The 24,388-nt window shown below is 43.3% G+C and overlaps 1 protein-coding gene across 1 annotated transcript in view; it reads right to left on the bottom strand.

Annotated features, from left to right (window-relative positions):
* The window catches only part of SGTB (small glutamine rich tetratricopeptide repeat co-chaperone beta), a 38,173-nt gene that overhangs the window by 4,761 nt on the left and 9,024 nt on the right, over nucleotides 1-24,388 (bottom strand). Inside the window, exons 3-8 of the mRNA XM_004583744.4 lie at nucleotides 24,259-24,362; nucleotides 22,751-22,820; nucleotides 15,798-15,897; nucleotides 8,152-8,256; nucleotides 1,619-1,757; nucleotides 1,451-1,513 (exon numbers count right to left, since the gene is read on the bottom strand). Of these exons, the coding sequence (XP_004583801.1) occupies nucleotides 1,451-1,513; nucleotides 1,619-1,757; nucleotides 8,152-8,256; nucleotides 15,798-15,897; nucleotides 22,751-22,820; nucleotides 24,259-24,362 (581 nt within the window). The remainder of the gene's footprint in view (nucleotides 1-1,450; nucleotides 1,514-1,618; nucleotides 1,758-8,151; nucleotides 8,257-15,797; nucleotides 15,898-22,750; nucleotides 22,821-24,258; nucleotides 24,363-24,388) is intronic.

Here is a 24,388-nt window from a genome sequence, read left to right as displayed (position 1 = left end):
GCAAATTAATAAATAAGTCCCCCAAAATACATATATAAAGAGATTACTGACAGCACTGTAAGGATATTGACAATAGCTTACTTACTACTGTTGCTCAAATCAAGCCAAAAAAAAAAAAAAAAACTAGAAACTTTAGACCATGTTTCAATAATCTATAGTTCTGAGGATCCTCTCCAAAAGAGTATTCTTTAAAGATGAAACTGCCCCTTGGGACTCTGAGTGGACGTTAAAGCCCTTTGGCAACAGGTTGGACACAACGGCAGGCCTCTCTGCTTCCTCCACACATGCAGCTCTGTCCAAAACCCCACTGATAATCTCAGTCAGCCTGTTGAAGAGTCACAAAATATGCTTTTAAACCCCTGCCTCTGCAGCTCCCACATGGTGCTCACACACCTGAACTTGGCACACGGCTCTGTGGATGCTAAGCCACAGCAACACGCCTGAACTTCAAAGAATTCTCTTTTTACACTGTGTCACACAGGCATAAATTGGGTCCTAGAAATGAGTAAACATTAAGAATGTCATAGAACGTAACAAAGAGATGTTTCAGCACATAGGTAGAAAGCTGACTAAAATTTGATTGGGGGTAGAAGAAACCTACCAGTTCCTCAAAAGACCCGATCTCACTTGGAATGAGTCATCTGTGCGTCTCAATTCAGTTGAAAGTTTAATGGATGCAAGGCATTTCTCGAAGAAAACAGTGGAAAAGGCACTGAATTCTGCCTTCAAAATGCACAGCAAATGGGAGTATGGCTCTCACCCCACGCATACAGCCACTCAAGGAGCCTCACGGGCCAGGGCTACATCCTAGAGGCACTCAAGCAAAGGCACCATGTGAGCAGCGTGTCTTCAAAGGGTCTGTAAATTCTTTTGTTAGCTTGAAGAACAGAGTTCTTCACAAAGGATGAGCCAAAAGTTTGTGGAAAATGACTCTTATTTTAAAAAACGATACTTGGGATTCCAAAAATGTTTGCACTAAAACAGTTATCTTTTAATTCCGTTGTTCCATTAACTTTGTAAAATCCCCTGAATATTGATAATTATATGAACTCTTATATATTGGGGCTTAAACTCTAAGATATAAAATCAGGCAGACAAAGCTGGGACGCACACTTAGGGAACAACTACAGCCAAAATCCTGAGATCTTAATTGTAATTGATCTCCTAGGACCCCCTGCAGGTGGATTTTATCCATGCAAATTTTGGTGATCCCTATGCCAACCTGTGAAAAACATGGTTCTCTCTCCAGGGAGAATGTACACAGATTTTGTATACAATTTGGCCTTCCTGTAGTTGGTACAGTACCTTCCCAAAGGTCCCTCACACAAGGAAAAGTGTCTGCCAACCACTGTCTCCACCACCAAACCTTCCTAACTTGTTTCCGAAACTTTTGGAAGTAGTAGCTCTAGACAACACAGAGGGAGTAGAACAGAATGAGAAGTACACTCACCATACTAATGAAAGCTGGATTGTTTATCAGGCTAGCCATGTCAAAGCTCAATCCAGTTCCTGTCTGTAAAAGAATCATATCTGAGAATCCGGCAAACCATTTCCTTTTAATTGTAATAAATGATAAATGCTTTAAAAATGCCTCACTCATTTGGCATTAACAACTTACAGGACTGGACACTTCTCTCAACTTCTGTTCTGCTATTTTCAGATTTGACTTATAGGAATCATTTTCAGGGTCAAGATCTAATGCCTTTTGGTAACTTGTAACTGCTTCTTCAAATTTATTCATGGCAGTGAGGGCCAGCCTGATGGAAATATATGGTACAGAATTCTAAGATACATGATTAAAGAACATCAAGGATTCAGTCAAATGTCTGTCTTGCTGTTCATGCCAGTGCAAATAACTATTTATTGTACAACAGTACCCAGGAATACTACAAAGATGCTCTCTGCTTCCAAGAAATCTATTCTGTAGCTGACAAACCATTATTCTGAGGGCATTATGAATTTAAAACTTGCTGACAAACCTTGCCAACTGTTCTATTTTTTTAATCCAAATACAAGAAACAACTGCTTTATTTTTAGAATTAGTTCCATAAAGATGTGTGCTAATAATCCTGTGGCCATGTAAATGCTACCACCATTCTTAAGGACTTTCAGCTATCTCTGTGCTTCAGAGGTCTCATATTCTTCCTTGTTAGTAACAGAGACTTTAGGCAGCAATAAATATCAAAACTGCCATTTGAGGATTGGCACTGTGCCCTCTACACTGCAAGCATCCCTTATGGGCACCAGTTCAAGTCCTGACTGCTCCACTTCCAGTCCAGCTCCCTGCTAATGGCCAGGGAAAAGCAACAGAAAATACAGCAGGTGCTTGTGCCCTGCACCCATGTGGGAAACCTAAGAGAAGCTCCTGTGTCCTGGATTCATCCTGGCCCAGTCTTGACTGTTGGAGCCATTGTGGAAGTGAACCAGCAGATGGAAGATTCTCTAACTCTGCCTTTCAAATAAACGAATAAATCTTTAAGAGGAAAGAAAGAAAACCTGCCATTTTAAAAAGCAGGTTGGGAGCACAAGGTAGCAGATGGCTTGCCAAACCAGGCATGTTTCTTGTTAAGTAGATAGCACACATTACCATTGATATGGCATTATTATCCAGGCACAAGTCAGAGTTGCTTATTCAATTTCAATGTTTATCTACACTTAGTTGTAATTTATTAGAAAACTACTTCAAAACTAAACAATAATAAGATGTACTGTGAAATGCTACTGAGCTTTTTAATTTCAGGTTGATGCTTTCCTATTTTTAAAAAGTTTTGTATTTCTTTTATATATTTGAAAGAATGAGAGAGAGAGAAACTTCCTGTTGACTGGTTCACTCCTCAGATGCCCACAACATCCAGTGCCAAGTCACACATAAGCCAGGGGCTGGAACATAATCTGGGTCTCCCACAGGGGTGGCAGGGGCCCAAGTACTTGAGCCGTCACCTGCCATCTCCGAGGGTCTGCATATGTGAAAAGTTAGAATTAAGAGCAGAACTGACATTCAAATCCAAGCAGTGTAATAGTGGCTTCAAGCACCCCAAAGCACTATCTGAAATATTTCATCAAATGCCTGCATCTCTGGACTTACTTTTAAGAAATTAATACAATTCTTTCTTTTCTGAATTGCCTCCCAGACTTCTGATCTGTAAAATACAGTGTCTAGTGATGCAAACTTCCTACAGTCTGACTCGTTTTCTGCCCATCAACTGTGAAAACGACTTTATCAGAATGCTTAATTCATCAGCAATCAATAAAGATTTCCTGAACACCTGCCAGATTTTAAATCTTGTTGTAGAATCTGACAAGAAAAGTTTCCAACTTAAAGAAAATGTCATTCAACCTGGGGGGAAAAAAAAGACCAAAAAAAGAAAAAAAAACAATAAGTAAGGAGAGAAATAGCATTAAAGAGAGTAGCTAGCGGAGATTGCGCATAGATGGCCACACCAAAAAGAATTGCAATAATGACAGCAGATTCTGGAAAAGCAAAGAAATATTCTAAATGGAAGAAGCAGCAAACACAAAAGCCCCAAGGAAGATGCAAGCTGGGTGTAATTAAGATATAAGACAAGGGTAAGAGAAGTAGCACATTGGTTCAATTTGCTAATCCTTCCTCTGCAAGCGCTGGCATCCCATATAGTTGCTGGTTCGTGTCCCAGCTGCTCCACTTCCCATCCAGCTAGCCTGCCTGTGGTCTGGGAAAGCAGTTGAGGATGGCCCAATGCCTTGGGACCCTGCACCCGCGTGGGAGACCTGGAAGAAGCTCCTAGTTCCTGGCTTCACTTTGGCTCAGCTCTGGCCTATAGGGCCAATGTGGGGAATAAGCCAGTGTTATAGATCTTTCTGTCTCTTCTTTCCTTTGTAAGCCTGCCTTTCCAATAAAAATAAGTAAATCTAAAACGAGAGAAAGAGATTTACCTTGCAAAAATACTTAAGGGTAGATGAGGAAGGACTACAGAAACCAGTATGGAAAGATGATGTGAGAGAGTAATGAGGTACCCGGTCCTACAGGACCAGTGGAATTTCGATCTGAGTTGACTCGCAATGGAGTGACATGCTCTGAGTTGTGCTTTGAAGCTGACTCTGCTTTCATGTAGAAGCTCAACATGGGCAGGGTTGGGTGGAGATGGGGTAGAACAGAAAGCTTCTGAGGTACCCTCAAGTGACGGGTAGTCATTTGAACTGAAGATAGAAGGAACACAGTGCTCGACACTAGGACTTGCTAAGAAATGCAGTGGGCCAAGTATAATAGTCACAAAGGATGATCCTTTGTTAATAGAACACTGGGTAGATTAGTGATGGTACAACGTACTCTTGTGGGAAAGACTGAAGAAGGGAAACAAAAGTTCAGTAAATATTCAAACATGAAGATGAAAGCAGTTGAATATATGAGAATGGATTCTATACAAAGACCTTAACAGCCCCAACAAAATGTTTATACTCAATTCTCATTTACAAAAGTTGTGTTCTGGGCCCAGCACTGTAGCCTAGCAGCTAAAGTCCTTGGCCTTGCACACGGTGAGATCCCATATGGGTGCTGCTTCTAATCCTGGCAGCCCTGCTTCCCATCCAGCTCCCTGCTTGTGGCCTGGGAAAGCAGTCGAGGACAGCTCAAAGCCTTTGGACCCTTCACCCACCCACATTGGAGACCCAGAGGAAGCTCCTGGCTCCTAACTTTAGATGGGCTCAGCTCCTGCTGTTGCGGCCACTTGGGGAGTGGATCAGCAGACGGAAGATCTTCCTCTCTGTCTCTCCTCCTTTCTGTATATCTGACTTTCCAATAAAAATAAATAAATCTTTAAAAAATATGGTGTTCTATAAAAATCGCCTCTATAAAATCCTGTAAGACTCTTGTCAAGTTTTCCTCAATTAGCCAATACATTACTTTGTTTTCTATGTGTTTCTGTTTAAAGAAACTTTATATATATGTGTACAGTTGATTTACTAGCACTGGACTCCTAGCCAACGAAACCAACTCATATCTGAATGTGTTTTCTCCATGAAGCAAATTAACAGCCTTTATCCACTTAAGAACACCAGAAAACACTTTGGCTTGTATTTTGGGACTATTGTAAACAGGGAAATCAAACAAAAGTTGCAACAAGGCATTAAATAGACTGGCCCAGCATGAGGTCTAAGACAAGGAAGCAGGGTCTGGTCACCTGATTCAACTTCAGCTGACACGTTTCTCAGGAGATAAAATTTTCACCGCTTCTAAATGTCCATGAATGACCACCCAGGAGCAATACATACTAATTGGTAATTAAAAATAAACTTTAGCAAATAGTTTAATTCGTAAGTGCGGAATCTTAAAAGAATGACTATTGATGTCAGATGGAATTCAGTGGGGTTTTCCCTCTTTTATAATGTTTCTTACTATAAGGAGAACAGATTTCATGGATTTCATAGGTACAGTTTTATAGATTAAAAGCATGGGGTAGGATGGAATCATAAGAGAAACAGGAAACAGAGGATCCAATCCTGACATGTACCATATTTAGAAGTGCCCAGAAGACTGGAAAAAGAGCTCCTGGAGAAGCAAGAGAAAAACAAGGCAAATACGATGTCACACAATCCTAAGGGATGAAGTGTTCTGAGAACAGGTTAACTGTACCAAGTACTAAAACAGGAGGTGGGATCAGGATACAGATCTCAACACTAGTGAAGTACAGACAACGCTGCCCTTGAATCGAGATGTTTCAGCACAGTGATGCATGGCCAGTGTTCTCCAGAGAAACACACTCATTAGCACGTGGGGAGAGACCTAGATTTAGTATGAGACTGGCTCGCACAATCGTGGCCCCTGAGAAGTCCTGTGAACTACAGGCTGCAAGCTGAAGACCCAGGAAAACAGGTGTTGCCATTGCAGTCCTGACCCTTAGACGTGAGAGCCAAGGCAGCCAATGGTTTAAGTCAAGTTCACACACCAAGGCTTAAGGACGAGGACAGCTGAAGTGCAAGTACTGAGGAAGACGGATGCCCCAGCCCCGAGACAGGGAGCAAACTCCCATCCCTTCAACTTTTTTTTTGTTTTTCTGTATGCAGGTTGTGAGAGAATCTGGTGAGGTCCCCACACATTGTAGAGCGTGGCGTGTTCTCAGTCTGATGTGGCCCAGGCGGGGAATCAGACAGGGACATGCAGCTAAACCAGCACCTAAGCCATGGGCACTGCCCACATCCCATCACCTTCCACTGCCAATTCAGCTCGACTGCGGACTCAGCACACAGCCACTCGGCAGCCAGGCCTCATTGCCTCCAAGCACCAGACACCTTGCGGACCACAAAAGGCCTTCTTGGGGATCATCCCGTGTGTCCTGTCCCACCCCAAAGGCTGCCTCCTCTGAATATTCAGTCAGGCCTTGCCCTGAGCACCACCCCTTAGCTTGGGTGAGCAGTTCTGGCTCTGGAAGTTTCCCATCCTCAAGTCCGACTGCCCGTTTTTTTTGCCTTTGAATAAATGCTACTTTGCTGTTCACTTGTCTGTACCCCCTGGTTCTATAGCTGCCAGTAGGAAGCCAACAACCTGCACTACATTGGCCAGGGCTTAGTTAGCCTTGAGTCCAGCTGAGGCTGTTGATCCCAAAAACATGATTTGGGGGTCCCTACCGCACAACATCCCCAGGTCAGAGGACTTGGGTTTGGTACCCAGCCCAGGCTCCTGATTCTAATCTTTCACAGACACAACCAGTACATCAGCACCAGCAGTTGCTGCCACTCATATGGGAAACCTCGACTAAGTTCCCAGTTCCCAGCTTCAGTCCCAGCACAATCCTGGCATTTGGTGAGTAAAAAAGTCGGTGGTAATTCAGTCTCCCTGCCACTCAAATTTTTATTAAAATTTCAAATTAGGGCCCAGCTAAAGTCTTTGCCTTGCACATACCGAGATCCCATATGGGTGCCGTTTCTAATCCCAGCTGCTTCGTTACCCATCCAGCTCCCTGCTTGTGGCCTGGGAAAGAAGTGGAGGACAGGGCCCGGCACCGTGGCCTAGCGGCTAAAGTCCTCGCCTTTAACGCCCCGGGATCCCATATGGACGCCGGTTCTAGTCCCGGCAGCTCCACTTCCCATCCAGCTCCCTGCTTGTGGTCTGGGAAAGCAGCTGAGGACGGCCCAAAGCTTTGGGACCCTGCACCTGTGTGGGAGACCCAGAAGAGGTTCCAGGTTCCCGGCTTCAGATTGGCGCGCACCGGCCGTTGCAGCCTACTTGGGGAGTGAATCATCGGATGGAAGATCTTCCTCTCTGTTTCTCCTCCTCTCTGTATATCTGACTTTCCAATAAAAATAAATAAATCTTAAAAAAAAAAAAAAGTGGAGGACGGCCCAAAGCCTTGAGACCCTGCACCTGTGTGGGAGACCCAGCAGAAGCTCCTGGCTCCTGGCTTCAGATTGGCTCAGCTCTGGCCATTGCAGCCACAAGAAGAAATTTCCAATAATCTTTAAATCTTTAAAAAGTTAAAATCAAATTAGTTAGGGCCTCATTATTCCACGGTAACCTGTTTTGTAGCTACCTCACATTGGTATAACATGGCTCTTCCCTGCAGGATTTGTCATGAATGAACACATTGCAGGAATGCCATAGACTGTCATATACGCAACATGGAGCCATCAGCCTGTTAGAAACTGAAACTTGTGAGGGGGTGTGTCTTGTTGCTAATGTGTTACTTCAGCGCCACATGAAGGTTTTGGACAGCATGGTTCTTTTGAATTTCTGGCTCAAGCTCCTCTTTCTGTGACCGACACATTGTCACTTCTGTGTAGGCTCTATGATACATGCCTGAGAGGAAGCATTTAACAAAACTGTTAAAACACTCGCTTTTTCCTACATTCTGCTTAGGTACATTTATCTTGCTAAGTTTCTGAGTTTGTCTTCTGGACATAATCATTTGAAGCAGTTCTTGATATGTGGAGATTATTGATTATTTTGATCTGCTCATAATGCTGTGTATCTCCGTGAGTCTACTTAAGGGATATAAAAACTGTTAAGTCAATAAAAGCAGAAATGGTATTCAGGGTAGTGCAGCTATCATAATTCATTAAGCATATACATTTACTCAGCAAAAATATTACATAATATACATATATTGAAATCAAAAAGCCACTACTAAGAGTTTATCTAATGCTGTTTGGTAATAGTTTGAAAATTCTTCCAGAACTTACCCCATTCGCCCGTAGGCTTTGCTGTACTTTGAGTCAATTGCTATTGCTTTCTCACAGTCCTTTATTGCATCTGTGTAGTGACTTAATTTGCTCTGAGCAGCAGCCCTAGGAGAAAGATGAGACATTTTTATTATAAGTAGTTTTCAAGGCACCAATTTAGATTTCCAGGGACTAAGGAAAGACCTTTCCTTGTCCCGACTTGTACAAGACTCCCAGGAAGTTTCTAAGCCAGACTAAGGTATGCAGAGGGTCAAAAGAAGACATGGACTTTTTTAGATTAAAAGAGATTAATAGAACATAAAAATGTATAAGCCTTGAGTGCATCCTCTATTGAAAAACATACCTAAGAATCTTGATTGAATTTGAACTGTAAAGCTGAAACGGGGTCGGGGGTCCACCGTGGGGGAGGGGCATGGGGAGGGGTGGGGGGGAACCCAGAGCCTATGAAGCTGTCACATAATGCAAAATAATTAATAATTAATAAAAAAAACAATGAACATTAAAAAAAAGAAAAACATACCTATAAGCTATATCTGGGAGATAATTAAAAATATTTAATATATCTCATTAAAGTTTTCTTATATCTGCATGATATGATAGCTTTGTGAAGTCTATCATATCCTTAGGAGATAGAGCTAAAGCATTTAGAAAATTTTGTATGTACTGTACTTATACATGCAGAGACAAATGCTCACACATCCCAGGGAGACAGAGGAAAAGAGACATGGGAAGTAACGACAAGATGTTAGCCACGACTGATTGCTGGGTAAAGTGCCAAAAATGTGCACTGTACTATCCCCTCAATAATTAGACAGGTTTAAGTCTGTTTTAGAAATACACACATACACAGAGTGCCACATGACCATTTCAGGGAGCTTCACTTCTCCCTGCTAAAATTCACTGGACCAGGAGTGCTCATTGAACACTGCAACTAAGATGGGGGTTGGCTTGTGGTTCCGGTAGCAATGCCACCCTCCTACCAGTGTGCACCCAGACAGACAGTACTTTATGTTTTAGGTGATCGTGTGATTAGGTAATCAGGTGATTAGATACCTGAATCCACAGGGCATACTTGGACTGAGTTCTGGGCTCCTGGCTTTGGCCTGGCCCAGACCTAGCTGTTGGCGGCATCTGAAGAACAAACCAAAAGATAAATGATCTCTCTCTCTCTCTTCACACTGAACCAGTTCCAGCTGTTGCAGCCATTTAGAAAATGAACCAACCAGCAGACGGAATTTCTCTCTCTCTCTTTCTGTCTTTCAAATAAATAAACATAATTTTTTGTAAAACTTATGCTTTTTATTTGAGGTGCAGAGTTAGAGAGAGAGAGAGAGGTATTCCATCTTCTGATTCACTCTCCAACTAGCAATAACAGCCAGGGCTGGGTCAGGATAAAGCCAGGAACCAGGAGCTTCACCCAGGTCTCCAACGTGGGCCCAAGCACTTGGGCCAACCTCCACTGCTTTTCCAGGCACATTATCAAAGAATTGGATTGGAACAGCCAAGACTTCAGCTGGTGCCCATGTAAGATGCTGATGCCTGCTGGCGTCAGCTTAACTCGCTAGGCCACAATGCTGGCCTCAGTGAACTCATGTGATCCTGTAGGTCTTTAGAACTAGTGAAGAGTCAGATGATCAACCTCATTTATTTTTTATTTTTTTAATATTCATTTATTCATTAATTACATTGTATTACATGACACAATTTCATAGGTACTGGGATTTCCCCCCCTGACCAACCTCATTTATTAACAGACCCTTTGGCAGATGGCTAGAATGGGGAGTACAAGGACTCTGAAGGCCACTTGAACGCGTTACTGCATTTGTTTAGCAAAAGTTAAGAACAGGGACTAACAGAGTAGGGAATGCGTCAGCTGTATGGACAAATGATAATAGGAAAAAGAGTAGCATCAAAGAAGAGACCCTGCTCCCAGCCTTCAGATACTGACCATAAAAAAGGGAATAAACAGGAAAACCAGACTCAAAGAAAGCAGGTGGGGAGAGGGGAGAGAAAGGATGGATAGTTCCAACCTTGACAGCTTTAGATCACACATTGCAACCTCAGGGGAAGCAGATGTGTGCAACTCACAAAAGCAAGAGGCCCGGCGTGACACTCCGAGGCTGGGAGAGGAAAGAGAAGTCAGGCTACAGCTGGGTCTTCCATGAGAGGAAGCCGAACCGGCAGCGTCACCACAATGCACCCAGGACACTGCCTCTGCGTGCTGCTTACTGGGGCAGAACTAATGACATTCCAGTGGCCACTACGGGCAGAGGCGCTGTGCCTTCAGACATGTTAGCTTTCCTTTTCTTTCCAATTAGAACAAAGGGATAAATATGTATTTTATGTTTATAGAAAGTAAGGCTTTCTATAAAAAAAAAACCCTCACAGCTGCCATATAATTCCCATATGATGCATAACCTGATTACAGCAAAAGCCTAGTCATTCCATTTGAAAGGTCTCACATTGATTTTGAAACAAACAACATTAAAGGTCTAGGACTACGCTAGGAATTCTGTACTGTCCTCACAATTGTCCTTTAAAAGTACATTTATTAAGTTATTTATTGGAGAGAGACTTTACATGCAAAGGTTCACTTTTTTTTTCTATTTTTTTATTGCATTTCATTTTATGACATCGTTCCATAGGTTCTGTGGTTCCCCCAACCCCTCCCTGTACCTCCCCCCCATGGTGGATTACTCCACCTTATTGCAGTATTACAGTTCAAACCCAGTCTTGTTTCTTTCATTGCAAGCATGTGCCATGCATAGAGTCCAGCATCTTATTGGCCAGATCAATTCAACAGTTTCTTGGGGAGACCATCTCTGGTCTAAAGGCAGAGCTGGCAGAATATCGTTCCAATCAGTTAAAAGCCATAACATAACATCAACAACAGTTTACAACATTATGGGGTTAATTGACATGGGATTGAATGAATATGTTAGAAAATGCAAGTTCTTAACCACATCCTGTGACTACTTCATTGACATTTCAATTTTATTCTAAGTGACCAGGGCAGGCCTAACTGACACCAGCAATCTGAAAACTCAATCCATGCCTCAGATGTATGCGGCAAAGAGTCAGCTGCCTGAGCCATTACCTGCTAATATCTAGCGTGCACCTCAGCAGCAGACCGAAGGCCAAGGCAGGGCCTAGATTCAAACCCAAGCACTCCAGTGCAGAGTGTGGGTTTCCAAGCCACGTCACACTCCGTGCCAAACACCTACACCTAACCGTATCTTACAAGTGAGGAAATTAAGACTTGAAAAGGTTAAGCGGCTGCCCAAGTTCAAGACTGGTGAGGGGCAGAACTGAAATTCAGCCCTGACTTTAAAAACACATCCAATTCCATTGCCAATGAGCTGACTGGCTCTCTGCTTCTCCTCCAGCAGAATGAGAACAAAATGCTGACTCTGTTAATGTCTCCTCTAAGAAGGTCATGTGCCGACAGCAACCTTCCATATGACAATACCCTGTTCTTTCTGGATTTCACCTTGTGTTTCGCTCTCCAATGCCTTTCTGTCTCCAAGTACTACAACCTCTCCTCTAATTCCAGTTCCAACTGAAGATCTCTAAAGCCTACCAGGTTTTCCAGACAGATTCTTCCCATCATATTCTCTGTCTTTACCATATATGTTTGATTCCATTTATTGCCTGAAATCATTCAAACATCCATCTCAGTAACATAAGCCCATCATGGGTTAAAGTAGTAAGCTTAGAACTAAAGTTGGCCTAAAGAAACAACCAGGTTTGTGTAGGAATACAAGAAGTTCAACGCTGCTGTGTTTTTTTTATGTTATAAATCACTGGGAAGCAATTTCCACAAGGGCTAATGCAATTCATTCTGCAATATCACTGGAGATTGCTAACATTCCTTCTATAGGCCTCCATTCATCCAATAAAACTTGGCTGGACGCCTGTAAGATGGGATGCTAAGTGCTACAATGCACAGAAATAAATGTAAGCCACGAACTCTGCCCTTGACCTAAAGAAATAAAACAAGTATGCATGTAAGAAAAGGCAGAATCTTTGATAAACATGTTAAACATTGTGTGAAGCGTTACAAGTCTAAGGGGGCAAAAGCAGAAAACATTCATATACAACAGGTTTCAAGGAAGGATTGGGGTTTTCCTTGTTTCTTAGCAGAGCCCAAACACCAATTACCAGAAAGAAAAACAATTCTTGCTAAAAAAAAAATGTGCTAAGTGATCTTTTTTTATTGATTCATTTATTTTCATTTGAAAGACAGAATTACAGAGAGAAAAGGAGAGACAGAGATCTTCCATCCACTGGTTTACTCCCCAGATAGGTACAGCAGCTGGATCTGGGCAGGTCTGAAGCCAGGAGCCAGGAGCTTTTTCCAGATGTTCTACATGAGTACAGGGCCCCAACACTTGGGCAGTCGTCTGCTCTTTTCCCAGCCCATCAGCAGGGATCTGCAATACAGCAATCAGGACTCCAACCAGCATCCACATAGGATGCCAGCACTGCAGACAGAGGCTTAACCGCGACACCACCGCACCAGCCCCAAGCAGATCATTTGCTAGTTACAAAAAGTTACTTTAATGAAAGTAAGCTTTAGTTCATTCTTTGAAAATTTATAACTCTGTTTCACTCATTTACTGAAGTTAATCAGTGAAAAATATTTGATTAGAAATAAAGTTCTGGAGGTCAACGGCAAAGCTCAACAAGCTAATCCTCTAGCTGCAGCCCGTATGGCAGCATCGCAAATGGGTGCTGATTTGTGTCCCACCGCCCACATCCCATCCAGCTTCCTGCTTATAGCCTGAGAAAGTATCAGGGGATGGTCCAGGTCCTTGGGACCCTGCACCCATGTGGGAGACCCAGAGAAAGCTCCTGGCTCCTGGCTTTGCATTGGCTCAGCTCCGGTTATTGTGGCCATTTAAGGAATGAATCAGCAGGTGGAAGATCTTTCTCTCTGTCTCCCCTTCTCTCTGTAAATCTGCCTTTCCAAAAAGAAATAAGAAATAAGACTGGGGGCCTGCACTGACTGTGACATAGCAAGTCGAGCTGCCATAAGAGACACCATCATCCCGTAGGAGTACCATTTCCAGCCCCAGCTGCCCCCCCCCATCCAATCCCACTCCCCGCTAAGGCACTTGGGCAAGCAGCAGAAGAGGGCTCAAGTGCCTGGACCACAGGGGAGATCCAGATGCGGCTCCAGGCTCCTGGCTTTGGCTGGGCCTAGTAGCAGCCATTACAGCACAGGGGAAGTGAACCAGCAGATGGAAGATCTGTGTCTGTCTCCCTTCTCTGTCTTTCAAAACTGTGAAAATCAGTCTTAACTGCAAGACTGACCTGAGCTTGACATCCAGTTGCCTAGAACATGGCTGCAAGTAGCCAACTGGCTGGGATACTTGTTATTGAAATATTTATAGCTGCCAGAATCTGAAGCCTAATGCAGAATTTGTACTCAATATACAAATAAATTTTTCTAATTATTAAATATTAAATGAAATGCTCTACTGTTGAGCTCCTCAGGGAAAAATATGCTATTTAACTGCAAAAGAAAGGCATAATTATCAATTGGTTTAATAAAAAATATGCATAGGTATTGTCCAGAATCTCTTTTTAAATTGAAACACAATCAATGAGGGAATCTCAACGGAACTTGAACTGTGGTTATGCAACAAGGTGAAGGAATCCACCATGGTGGGAGGGTTTGGGGAGGGGTGGGGGGAATCCAAGTACCTATGTAACTGTGTCACATAATACAATGTAATTAATGAATAAAATAAATGAATAAATAAATAAATAAATTAAAGCACAAGATGTAAGACTACTTGTAAACTCTAATCTCATTAAGAATAAATTATTCAGACTCCTATATTCATAGTTAAAACTACATGGCTTCCTAATACTGGTTACATTTGGTTGTAATATTTATGCAGCTTTCTTCTTCGTATTATTTTAAATCAAAACAATACACAAGGGGCCGGCGCAGTAGCCCAGTGGCTAAAGTCCTCACCTTGCACGCGTCGGGATCCCATATGTGTACCAGTTCTAATGCTAGCTGCTCTGCTTCCCATTCAGCTCCCTGCTTGTGGCCTGGGAAACAGTCGAGGACGGCCCAAAGCCTTGGGACCCTGCACCCATGTGGGAGACCCGGAAGAGTCCCTGGCTCCTGGCCTTGGGTCGGCTCAGCTTTGGCTGTTGCAGCCACAAGGGAAATGAATCATCAGATGGAAGATTTTTCCTCTCTGTCTCTCCTCCTCTCTGTATATCTCACTTTTTAATAAAAATAAATAATTCTTTTTTAAAAAATATGCATGTTCGTGTGAGTAAATGCAACGATCAAACCATGGCTTGAGGAATTTATTCTTTGCAAATTACTTGGATTTTCTACTTTCTGGAGCTACTGTGTTAGAACAGATTAATAACGGGATTTTTGCAGGTGTGAAGGAAGAATATTTCCAGCATGGTCAATTAAACTCCTTATGGTTCCAGCTTTTACACGCGTAACGATAAATTCTGGACAAAACAGAAAAAGAAAAAGTCCAAACCATAATGATGAAGACTGAACTAACGACATACATGGCAACATGGCTGAATCTCAGGACTATTATACTATGTTGAGTGAAAACAAAAGTTACACAGGAAGGCACACATGATGCCTCTCACATAAACTCTAGAAGAGACAAACACAATCTAGAGTTGGAGGGAGGAAAACAAGGGTTTGTCTGCTGACTTCTGCAAGCCAACACACTTTGACGGGGGCATGAGGAACATTGCGGACACCTGATAGCAATTTTTAATATTTTGAGAAGGGTTGAAATTGCATAGGTGAGCAGAGTTGCCAAAACTCAGTAACAGGAAAGATCTGAGTCTTTCGCTACATGCAAGCTGACCCCATAAGAAACAAAAGTCAATAAACCCTGAATTCTAGTTAACAGTAAGTTTGTTGCATGCTTTAGGAGCGACTGCATCCTGGTAAGTGCAAACCTGATTGGAGTTGCATCAACAGTAAGCTAAGGCTGCTCTTAAGCCAGCATCCCATGCAGAGCCCCACTTCCATCTCTGATCCAGCTTCCTGCTAAGCGGCACCCTGGGCGTTACCATTAATGACAATCAGTCCTTGAGCTCCTCACCCCCTGAATGGAGGAAGAAGCCAAAATCTATGTATGGAATAGGACTACTGACTGCAAATTTCAACTTAAAAATTAGGAATAAAATATTAAAGACAAAAAGTTATACTAGATCAACTCAGAACATGAGTTATGAGACTAACTTCAGTTTCTTCTTTATTTTGTCCGCTAGTTAGGAACAAGGTTCAGCAATCAAGTAAATTAGGGGATATCTATCCATTTGTGCAAAAACCAACGTATACTAAGTACTTCTTTCCCAGTCACAGGTATGGGTACTGGAAATGTAAGAAAAGATAAATGGTAGTAGTGGACCAACACATAACCATCTGAATGCTTGTAAAGGTTGTGGCGAAATGAAAACATGTTTATGATACGCCCGGTGAATAAAGCTGAATTTAAAATTGAGTCCAACAAAATGTACTAAGGATTTTGTAGCAGTAATTGCCCTCACAAACATTTAATAACAGTAATTGCCCTGAATGGGTAAGCAGGATTCATTCAAAGGGATGAGCACGGTAGCCCCGCTGCCAGGCGCCCATCTACCTGTTGCAATAATAGACGGCGTTGTTGGGGTCCAGTTCTATCGCCTGCGTGTAACAAGCCACGGCGGCAGTGTAGTTTTCTTCCTTCATGTGGTTATTGCCTAAAGTGATAAAGATGGAGAGTCAGTGCCACAGTCTACCAGATCTGAAGCCCCCAACTATGTAATTTTCCAGTCACTCCGGTGCTAAAGCACATATTCTGTGACACGTGTGTTATTGTTTCATTAGCTTTCAGCGATTCAATGATTTTAACGATGCAGAGTCTTCAAAAAATGGATGTCTGTATAGCAACCTTATGTGAATAAAGCTGAACACAACCATGGTCACTCTCCTCTCAAGGCAAAACGGAACTGCTTCTCACCCATATTTCGTCACTCCTAGTTAGAGCTCCCCCACTCCATGCCTGATGCAATACCGTCCCTAGTTGTTAGTCACACACACACACACACATCTGCGGAATAACCACTTGCCGAACCATGCTGTGCCTCAGCTGGCAACACAAATCATGCTAAACTACATGACTGGCAAATAGTATTTGTATATGCTATTCTCCCCAGGGAGAGAGATTTTTTTTCTAATTAATTAGTTTATACATTTGAAATGCAAAGCTACGTAGAGAGTAAGATAGACAGCAACTCTCCATCCTCTGGCTCACTTCCCAAATGGCCACAATAGCCAGGACTGGGCAGACAAAAGCCAGGAGCCAAGAGCTTCATTCGGGTGTCCTGCATGGGTGGAGAGACCCAAGGGCTTATATCATCCTCTGACGCTTTCTCAGGTGGATCAGCAGGGAGCTGGTTCCAACGTGGAATGACCAAGACAAAAATGGATACCATTATGGGAAACCGCAGGTTTAATCCTCTCAGCCACAACAGTGACCCCTAGAGAATGATTTTAAGAGGGTGTTTGCAGAACTGAATTTGTAGGAAGACAGAATTTCAGACACATGGCTAGCTTGCAGAAATACTGAGCTTCAGAACAGACATCTGCAGGTACATCTGGCAATGATTTAGCTGGGTTAAGAAGTCAGCAAAATAAGAGATTTTCTGTGGCTATTTTTTGCTGCCATTACACAGGGGCTACGATGAGAGGGAGGGTCCTCTGGCACTGATAAGAACTAATATCAGAGGGCCCGGCGGCATGGCCTAGCGGCTAAAGTCCTCGCCTTGAATGTCCCGAGATCTCATATGGGCGCCGGTTCTAATCCCAGCAGCTCCACTTCCCATCCAGCTCCCTGCTTGTAGCCTGGGAAAGCAGTCGAGGACGGCCCAATGCATTGGGACCCTGCACCCACGAGGGAGACCCGGAAGAGGTTCCAGGTTCCTGGCTTCGGATCGGCGCGCACCGGCCCATTGCGGCTCACTTGGGGAGTGAATCATCGGACGGAAGATCTTCCTCTCTGTCTCTCCTCTCTGTGTATATCTGGCTGTAGTAAAATGAATAAATCTTTAAAAAAATAAATCTTTATAAAAAAAGACTAATAGCAGAGGTACTAGATAGAATCTGGGGATTTTGAGATGTAAATCCTCCTTTCTGATCCCAGTGGGTTCTTTCTAATAGTTTAAGATTCTGATATTAGTTCTTTTTTTTTTTAAAGATTTATTTTTATTACAAAGTCAGATATACAGAGGAGGAGAGACAGAGAGGAAGATCTTCCGTCCGATGATTCACTCCCCAAGTGAGCCGCAACGGGCCGGTGCGCGCCGATCCGAAGCCAGGAACCAGGAACCTCTTCCGGGTCTCCCACGTGGGTGCAGGGTCCCAATGCATTGGGCCGTCCTCAACTGCTTTCCCAGGCCACAAGCAGGGAGCTGGATGGGAAGTGGAGCTGCCGGGATTAGAACCGGCGCCCATATGGGATCCCGGGGCGTTCAAGGCGAGGACTTTAGCCGCTAGGCCATGCTGCCGGGCCCATAAAGATTTATTTTTATTGGACAGTTAGATATGCAGAGAGGAGGAGAGATAGAGAGGAAGTTCTTCCTTCCCCCAAGGGCTGAGACAGCTGGAGCTGAGCTGAGACGAAGCCAGGATTTAGGAGCCAGGAGCTGCTTCTGGGTCTCCCACATGGGTGCAGGGTCCCAAGGCTTTGGGCCATCTTTGACTGCTTTCCCAGGCCACAAGCAGGGAGCTGGATGGGAAGGCGGGCCGCCGGGATTAGAACCAGTGCCCATATGGGATCCCGATGCGTTCAAGGCGAGGACTTTAGCTGCTAGGCCACATCGCCGGGCCCAAATGCTACACTTCCTAGGCAGGTCCCTGTTAACCGCCTGGGATAGTAGAAGATGTTCCAAATGTTTGGCCCCTGCCACCCATGTGGGAGACCTGGATGAAGCTACCGGATCCTGGCTTCAGCCTGGTCTAGCCTGACCGTTGCAGTGATCTGCGGAGTGAACCAGTTGATGAAAAATATCTTTTTCTCTGTTCCCATCTCTCTAACTCTGACTTTCAAGTAAGCGGCAAGATCGGCAGCAATAGAGAACTGTAGCACAATCAAAACCACCTGAATAGGACCCTCGGAGCATGCCCATGTCAGGGACCTTGGGATGGGTGGAAAGCTGCGTGTGACTTCTCCCCTTATCTCTCTCTTCCCCCCAGATACAGAAAGGAAAACAGAGAATGTGAAAACCATGGTCTCACCCACTTTCCTCTAGCCCTTGACCCTTCGTACCCTAATCAAATATGTAAAAATCATCAAAACCAAAATTTCTACAGTTAAGAAAACAATTCAAAAATAAAAGGAGTAAATTATATGATATGTGAAGTATATCTCAATAAATTCTTTTAAAAAATTGGACTCTTTCCTGGTAAAAAGGACAGAAATATAAACCCTCTCCTTAAGGAGGCTGTGAAGATAACAGCTTTCTTTTATGATTAAGAAAAAAGTTAACCAGGGGCAGATGCGGTGGTGTGGGTAAGTTGTTACTTCGGATGCCTGCATCCTATTTTGCAGTTCCTGAGGTACAGCCGTACCTCTGCTTCCATTTAAGCTTCCTGCTAATGTGCTTGGGAGTCAGCAGACTACGGCCCTAGTGCTTAAGTTCCTGCCATTCATATGGGAGGCCCAAGTGAAGTTCCTGACTCCTAAATTTGGCCTGACCCAGCCCCTTCCGCTGCGGGCATTTGGGGAGTAAATCACTGGTGGGAGATTCTCTCTCTCTCTCTCTCTCTCTCTCTCTCTCTCTCTCTCTCTCTCTCCTTCTCTGTCTGTTTCACTCTCATTCTTTCTCCTTCTCTCACCCATGCCACTCTTTCAAAGGAAGAAGAAGAAAAAGGTTGGAGCTGGCATTACGGCATAGCTGGGTAAGCTGCCACTGTGATGCTGGCATCCCATGAGTGCCAGTTTGGGTCCCAACTACTCCACCTCCATTCAAGCTCCCTGCTAGTGACCTGGGAAAAGCAGCAATGATGACCCAAGTGTTGGACCCCTGCACACACAGGGAGGCCCAGAAGAAGCTCCTGGCTTTCTGATTTCTGACTGACCTAGCTCTGGTCATTGCAGAGCCAACAGATGGGAGTGAACCAACAGATGGAGGGTCTCTGTCTCTCTCTGTTTCTCCCTTTCGCTTTCTATAATTCTGCCTTGCAAACAAAATAAATTAACTTTTAAAAAGGAAAAGAAGAAAAGTTAGCTACACTAGCCTTTGTACTTAAATAGATCCCATATCAAAGATTCTAATTTTCTGTTACTGAAATTTTATTTAGCTGCTATTATATCTTTTTGTTTCTCTCTCTTTTTTTAAAAAAGATTTATTTATTTTATTGGAGAGTCAGATTTACAGAGAGATGGAGAGACAGAGAGAAAGATCTTCTGCCCGCTGGTTCACTCCCTAAGTAGCAGCATGGCTGGAGCCGAGCTGAGACGAAGCCAGGAGCCAGGAGCCTCCTCCTGGTCTCCCACACAGGTGCAGGGTCCCAAGGCTTTGGGCCATCCTCCGCTGCTTTCCCAGGCCACAGGCAGGGAGCTGGATGGGAAGTAGAGCAGCTGGGACACGAACCAGTGACCATATAGGATCCCAGCGCCATAAGAAGAGGACTAGCCAAAAGAATCATTGTGCCGAGCTCTGGACGTTTTTGTCTTATGGTAACATTTCATTATTATTATTATTAAAACCTCATTGCGCGTCTTTTTCTGAAAATCACCTCATATAAATACATACCCATATCATACATATACTAGAATACAATATGGTAATTATAAGAGGCTTCAAGTTACAACGTACTCAACATGCAGAATTTCAGGACAGGAAAAAAAAATCTGTGAAGAGCAGACATCAATGTAACACTGAGGCCTCTGTGCAGCACTTTATGCTACGTGGTTCTTGCCCATCAAGTTCTCCTTTAATATCTCCAGCCCCACAAGGTACACCTATACTTCTGTGGCCTGCCTGGCAGCACAGCAGGGATCCCTCTCAACTTCTGAGCTTCCGGCAGCTCTTCAGAGAGAAAGCACAACAAAGACGTAAAGCCCTGTTCTGGCAAGGTACTAGCTAGCGGGATGCCTCGGTTAACTCAGTCAGAAACATGCAACACATAGTCTGGAATAGCCCCACACTCAGCAGTCTACCATGGCCTGCAGTTTGCACACCAACAGCTAAATCTGCATAGAATGAGAACATCAACTTCAGGTGGAACATGTCTTATGGGTAACAAAGAACAAAAGCTTCTGTTTCCTACTCACCTGTGCTGCTACACACTCTCCACATCCTCTGACCTTCCATGTACTAACATTCATTGTGTCAAAACAAACTTGGATGCAAATGCAACCTCCCCATATTCTGTTATAAGAGGGAGAAAAAGCAGGACGGACAAAAGTAAAAGGTGCCATTTAGTCAATGTCTTTGCTAGAACTAAACCAAGAGAGCTGCAAAAGTGAGCTGGTAGTGGAGAATATACTATGTCCCTCAATATTTCACACACGACAAAAATCTGAGTGCCAGACCCAGCTAAGCTTCCACCTGGGGCAGCAGCATCCCAAATGGGCACCAGTGGGAGTCTGGCTGCTGCACCTCCAATCCAGCTCCATGCGTACGGTCTGGGAAAGCAGTGGAGGATGGCTCAGGAACCTGGGAACCTGCATCCATGAGGGAGACCTGGAAGCAGCTCCTTGTCTCCTGGCTTTGGGTGAGCTCAGCGCTGGCTGTTCCAGTCATGTAGGGAGTGAAGCAGCAAATGGAAGATCTCTGCATATCTCTCCTTCTGTCTGTAACTCTACCTTTCAAATATAAACAAAATCAACCTTTTTGTAAAAAAAAAAAAATCTGAGGGCAAAAACTTAAACTATTCCAATTAGAAAAGAATACCCATATGCACACGGATGCCAGGACAGTCAGCTCATTGAGGCCTGCAGAGGATGCCGAGCACCATGTGAGAAGATGGTGGGCAGCACAGGTTGGACAGCTGTCCTGGCCAAGCCTTGATAGCAAGTATCTGGACAAGTGGATACAGTAAGGTGGACTGTGTCAGCCAAGGGACCTGGGAAAGATGTCCTCAACCTTGGAGCAACGAAACCAACAGTGTCGCGTAACTATCAAAACCACTTAAGCAGTACCCTTGGAACCTTCTTCTCCTCATTGAGGTTGCTAGAATGACATCAAGTGGCCATTCCCCATCCTGGGTACTGATGTATTTTGTCTGCTCTTCTTTCAGCCCCAACCCTGATACAGAAAAATAAAAAAAATTGGAAGCATTTGTCCCACCCACTCTCTCCCTATACCTTAGCCCTAATCAGTGGTTCACATGGACACACAACCTTCTCAATGATGTAAACAACATTAGAAATAAAATGATTTTTTTAAAAAGAAAGTAATCTACAAGAAATGCATTTATACCTATACAGTTTAAATCCAAATTCTTTGGGGGGTATTACAACTCAGAGGACAATGAGAATCCTCCTGTTGGTTTACTTTGGATACAACATATGAAAGTCATACTACTCTAAGATTTTTAAGGCACTGTGGTAATTCCTTTTTTAGTGGAGATAAAAAATTGAAAATGAAATCAATCTGGTTGTGGAAAACAGCACTACATCATATAATCCTAAAACAATGGCAAAATAGTAAAAAAGAAATTCAGGCAAAGATATTGAAGACAGCATTGCCTAGGATTACAAAATTATCTGTCTAGGTAAGCAAGCCACAGTGAAGCAGACACCCATGACACTATACAACCACTAATAACAATGACATGACTGTTTATTTATAGACTTAAGGGATGCATGACCTTGCCCAAGCAACCTCTGTCCAAATGTGCCTTTTTAGGTACCAGGTGACTTCCTTTTTTTTTTTAATTCACCTATTTTCTTCAGAGTGTGAGCTACAGAAAAGGCCAGAAAAATGGTTGTGCGTGTAGCTTCTAAACCAGCCTTACGCCTAATAACTGTTCACATAGGATTTTTTTGGTTTGTTTGTTGGTTGGTTGGGGTTTTTTTGTTTTGTTTTGTTTTGTTTTGTTTTTGCTCTCATTCACTGCTAAAACTAAGATGCACCCTAGAGCATCTCACTGCGGAGCTGGGAGGCCTGACCTGGTTCTCAATAGCTCACCACAGCTGACATGATGGAAAAACTGAACAGTAATTCTTAACAGTAGTCTGTGTATTAAAATCAAAAGCTAGTCTGCCCTTAGAGAACCCAGTAATGTAATCACCAAAGGTGCCAGTTAGGCAGTCGGAGAGAACAAGGAGCAGACACAGTTACAAACAATCGGTGACTTGTTTTGCAAGCTGTACCTCCATCAGTTCTGTTCATCTTGAGGCAAGCCATCCCTACACTACACACAACATGGTCTGTCTTCCCAGGCTTCTTACTCATCACATTCGTTTCTTTCCCAGAAGCTATGAGGCCTTGAGATCAACCAATCTTGGTGGTATAAACCAGATGCTTATCAACTGGCTGTGCTTTCTCCAGAATTTGAAAAGAAAGCTTTATTAATGAAGGAATTTTTGTCTGAAATGCTCACCTTCGTCTTTTAATTGATCGGCTTTTCCCACATCGTCAGGCATTGAGTTTGAGAGGGGCAGGATGTCATTCTGAAAGTAAATACAGATTTATCAAGTCCTTCCACTTAGCTAGTTCTCCCAGAGGACTATAAAGAGAGAAATGCTAAATGACACATGTTTTGGTAACTCATCAGTACCTCATTTCATGAAATCAAACACCTGAACATCAGTGTTAACAAGAAAAAGGGGTGAAAGTACTTTAAAGTACTTCTATTACAAATATGAATAACTGGATTTTTCTAAAGGACAATGGACAACTGTGACTCTATTTTTTAAAAATTTGGTTTTTGTATACTCAAATATCCTACTACCCACATCAAGTAGGCGTAGAAATCATTGCAGCATTGACTGCATTAGTGAAACAAGATTTACAAAAATTACCTAAGAGATCTCTTACTAGCTAAAAAGCAATTAATAAAAAAAAGAACTTATATTACTTAGATATATACACAGAGAGAGAGAGATTTAAAAACAAAGACTGCAAAATATTTGGGAATAAACCATTCACTCTCTTCTTCCTATTTTTTCCATATGTTTCACATTTTAAAAGCAAGGAGCCATGGCCCACCTTAAACAAAAGGAAGAAAAAGCAGGGGCATCCTCGAAGAGCAACACAGAAAACTGTCTTCATCTCCTTATACCTTGTCATTAGATTTCATGCTTGATGAATTAATATATGATGGGATTATTCTTTATCCAAATACAAAAAGAAATTTCTATGCCAAATTAACATCTCCAATACAACTCCAAGAACTTCCTCCCAACAAGTTCTAGAAACAGAGCCTGGCACATCCGGTCACGTGTGGCTCTGTCTGCTGTGCGTTTCCATCTCACTCCTGCATTGCTCCCTGATACAGGAGCAAAAGGAGCCTGTGCTGCCGGAGCAGAGGGGAGAAAAGGGGAGAGCGCATCCTAGGCCCTGACACCCGCTGACCTTAAAAGTATTTCAAACAATCTCACAGTGTGAGTTTCCTGAGAAGGCCAGAAATTAGACCCTCTCAGCAGGAGCTGGGAACAGGGGCCAGACACTCAGGTTTCCACTGGAGCTTTGCATGCAGTCTCTGAACATTCCTGTGCTCTCCGGAGCCCCACTAGGGGCCAAATTGGATGAAATCTGATTCCGATATGATGATTCATTCCAGATGAAACTTCTTGCGCATGGCTGACTTGTAGACAGTTAAACTTTGTTTTAAAGTTACATTCCATGGTTTCGGGGAATGTCAGTTCAGATGTCAGAAATCTAAAAATACTCAGACACTGCAAAGCACTTGAGAGTCAAGTAAAATACATCATTTGCTATAGAAGGTGAGAGGATGAGGCTAGCCCCTGATCCGAACACCCAAAGCACACTGGGTTATGGTTTAGATCCCAGGCGACATCCATATAGACTCTCCACCTCACCACTCCAGCAGCAAACTGCGGCCTCTCTGACATCAGACACTCATGAGCAAAAACCACCACAACTTACCTTACAGAAGGAATTTGTGAACATTTCGGTCAAAGGTTGTGACACTGCCAAGTGTGTGTCTTCTGAGCTGATCTTAAAAACGGTCTCCAAGCACTGAATGGCCACTTAAGACAAAATTTCATAGTGGAAA

Source organism: Ochotona princeps, chromosome 23 (genome assembly GCF_030435755.1).
Source record: "Ochotona princeps isolate mOchPri1 chromosome 23, mOchPri1.hap1, whole genome shotgun sequence".
NCBI lineage: Eukaryota > Metazoa > Chordata > Mammalia > Lagomorpha > Ochotonidae > Ochotona > Ochotona princeps.
This window is presented reverse-complemented; position numbering and strand designations above follow the sequence as displayed.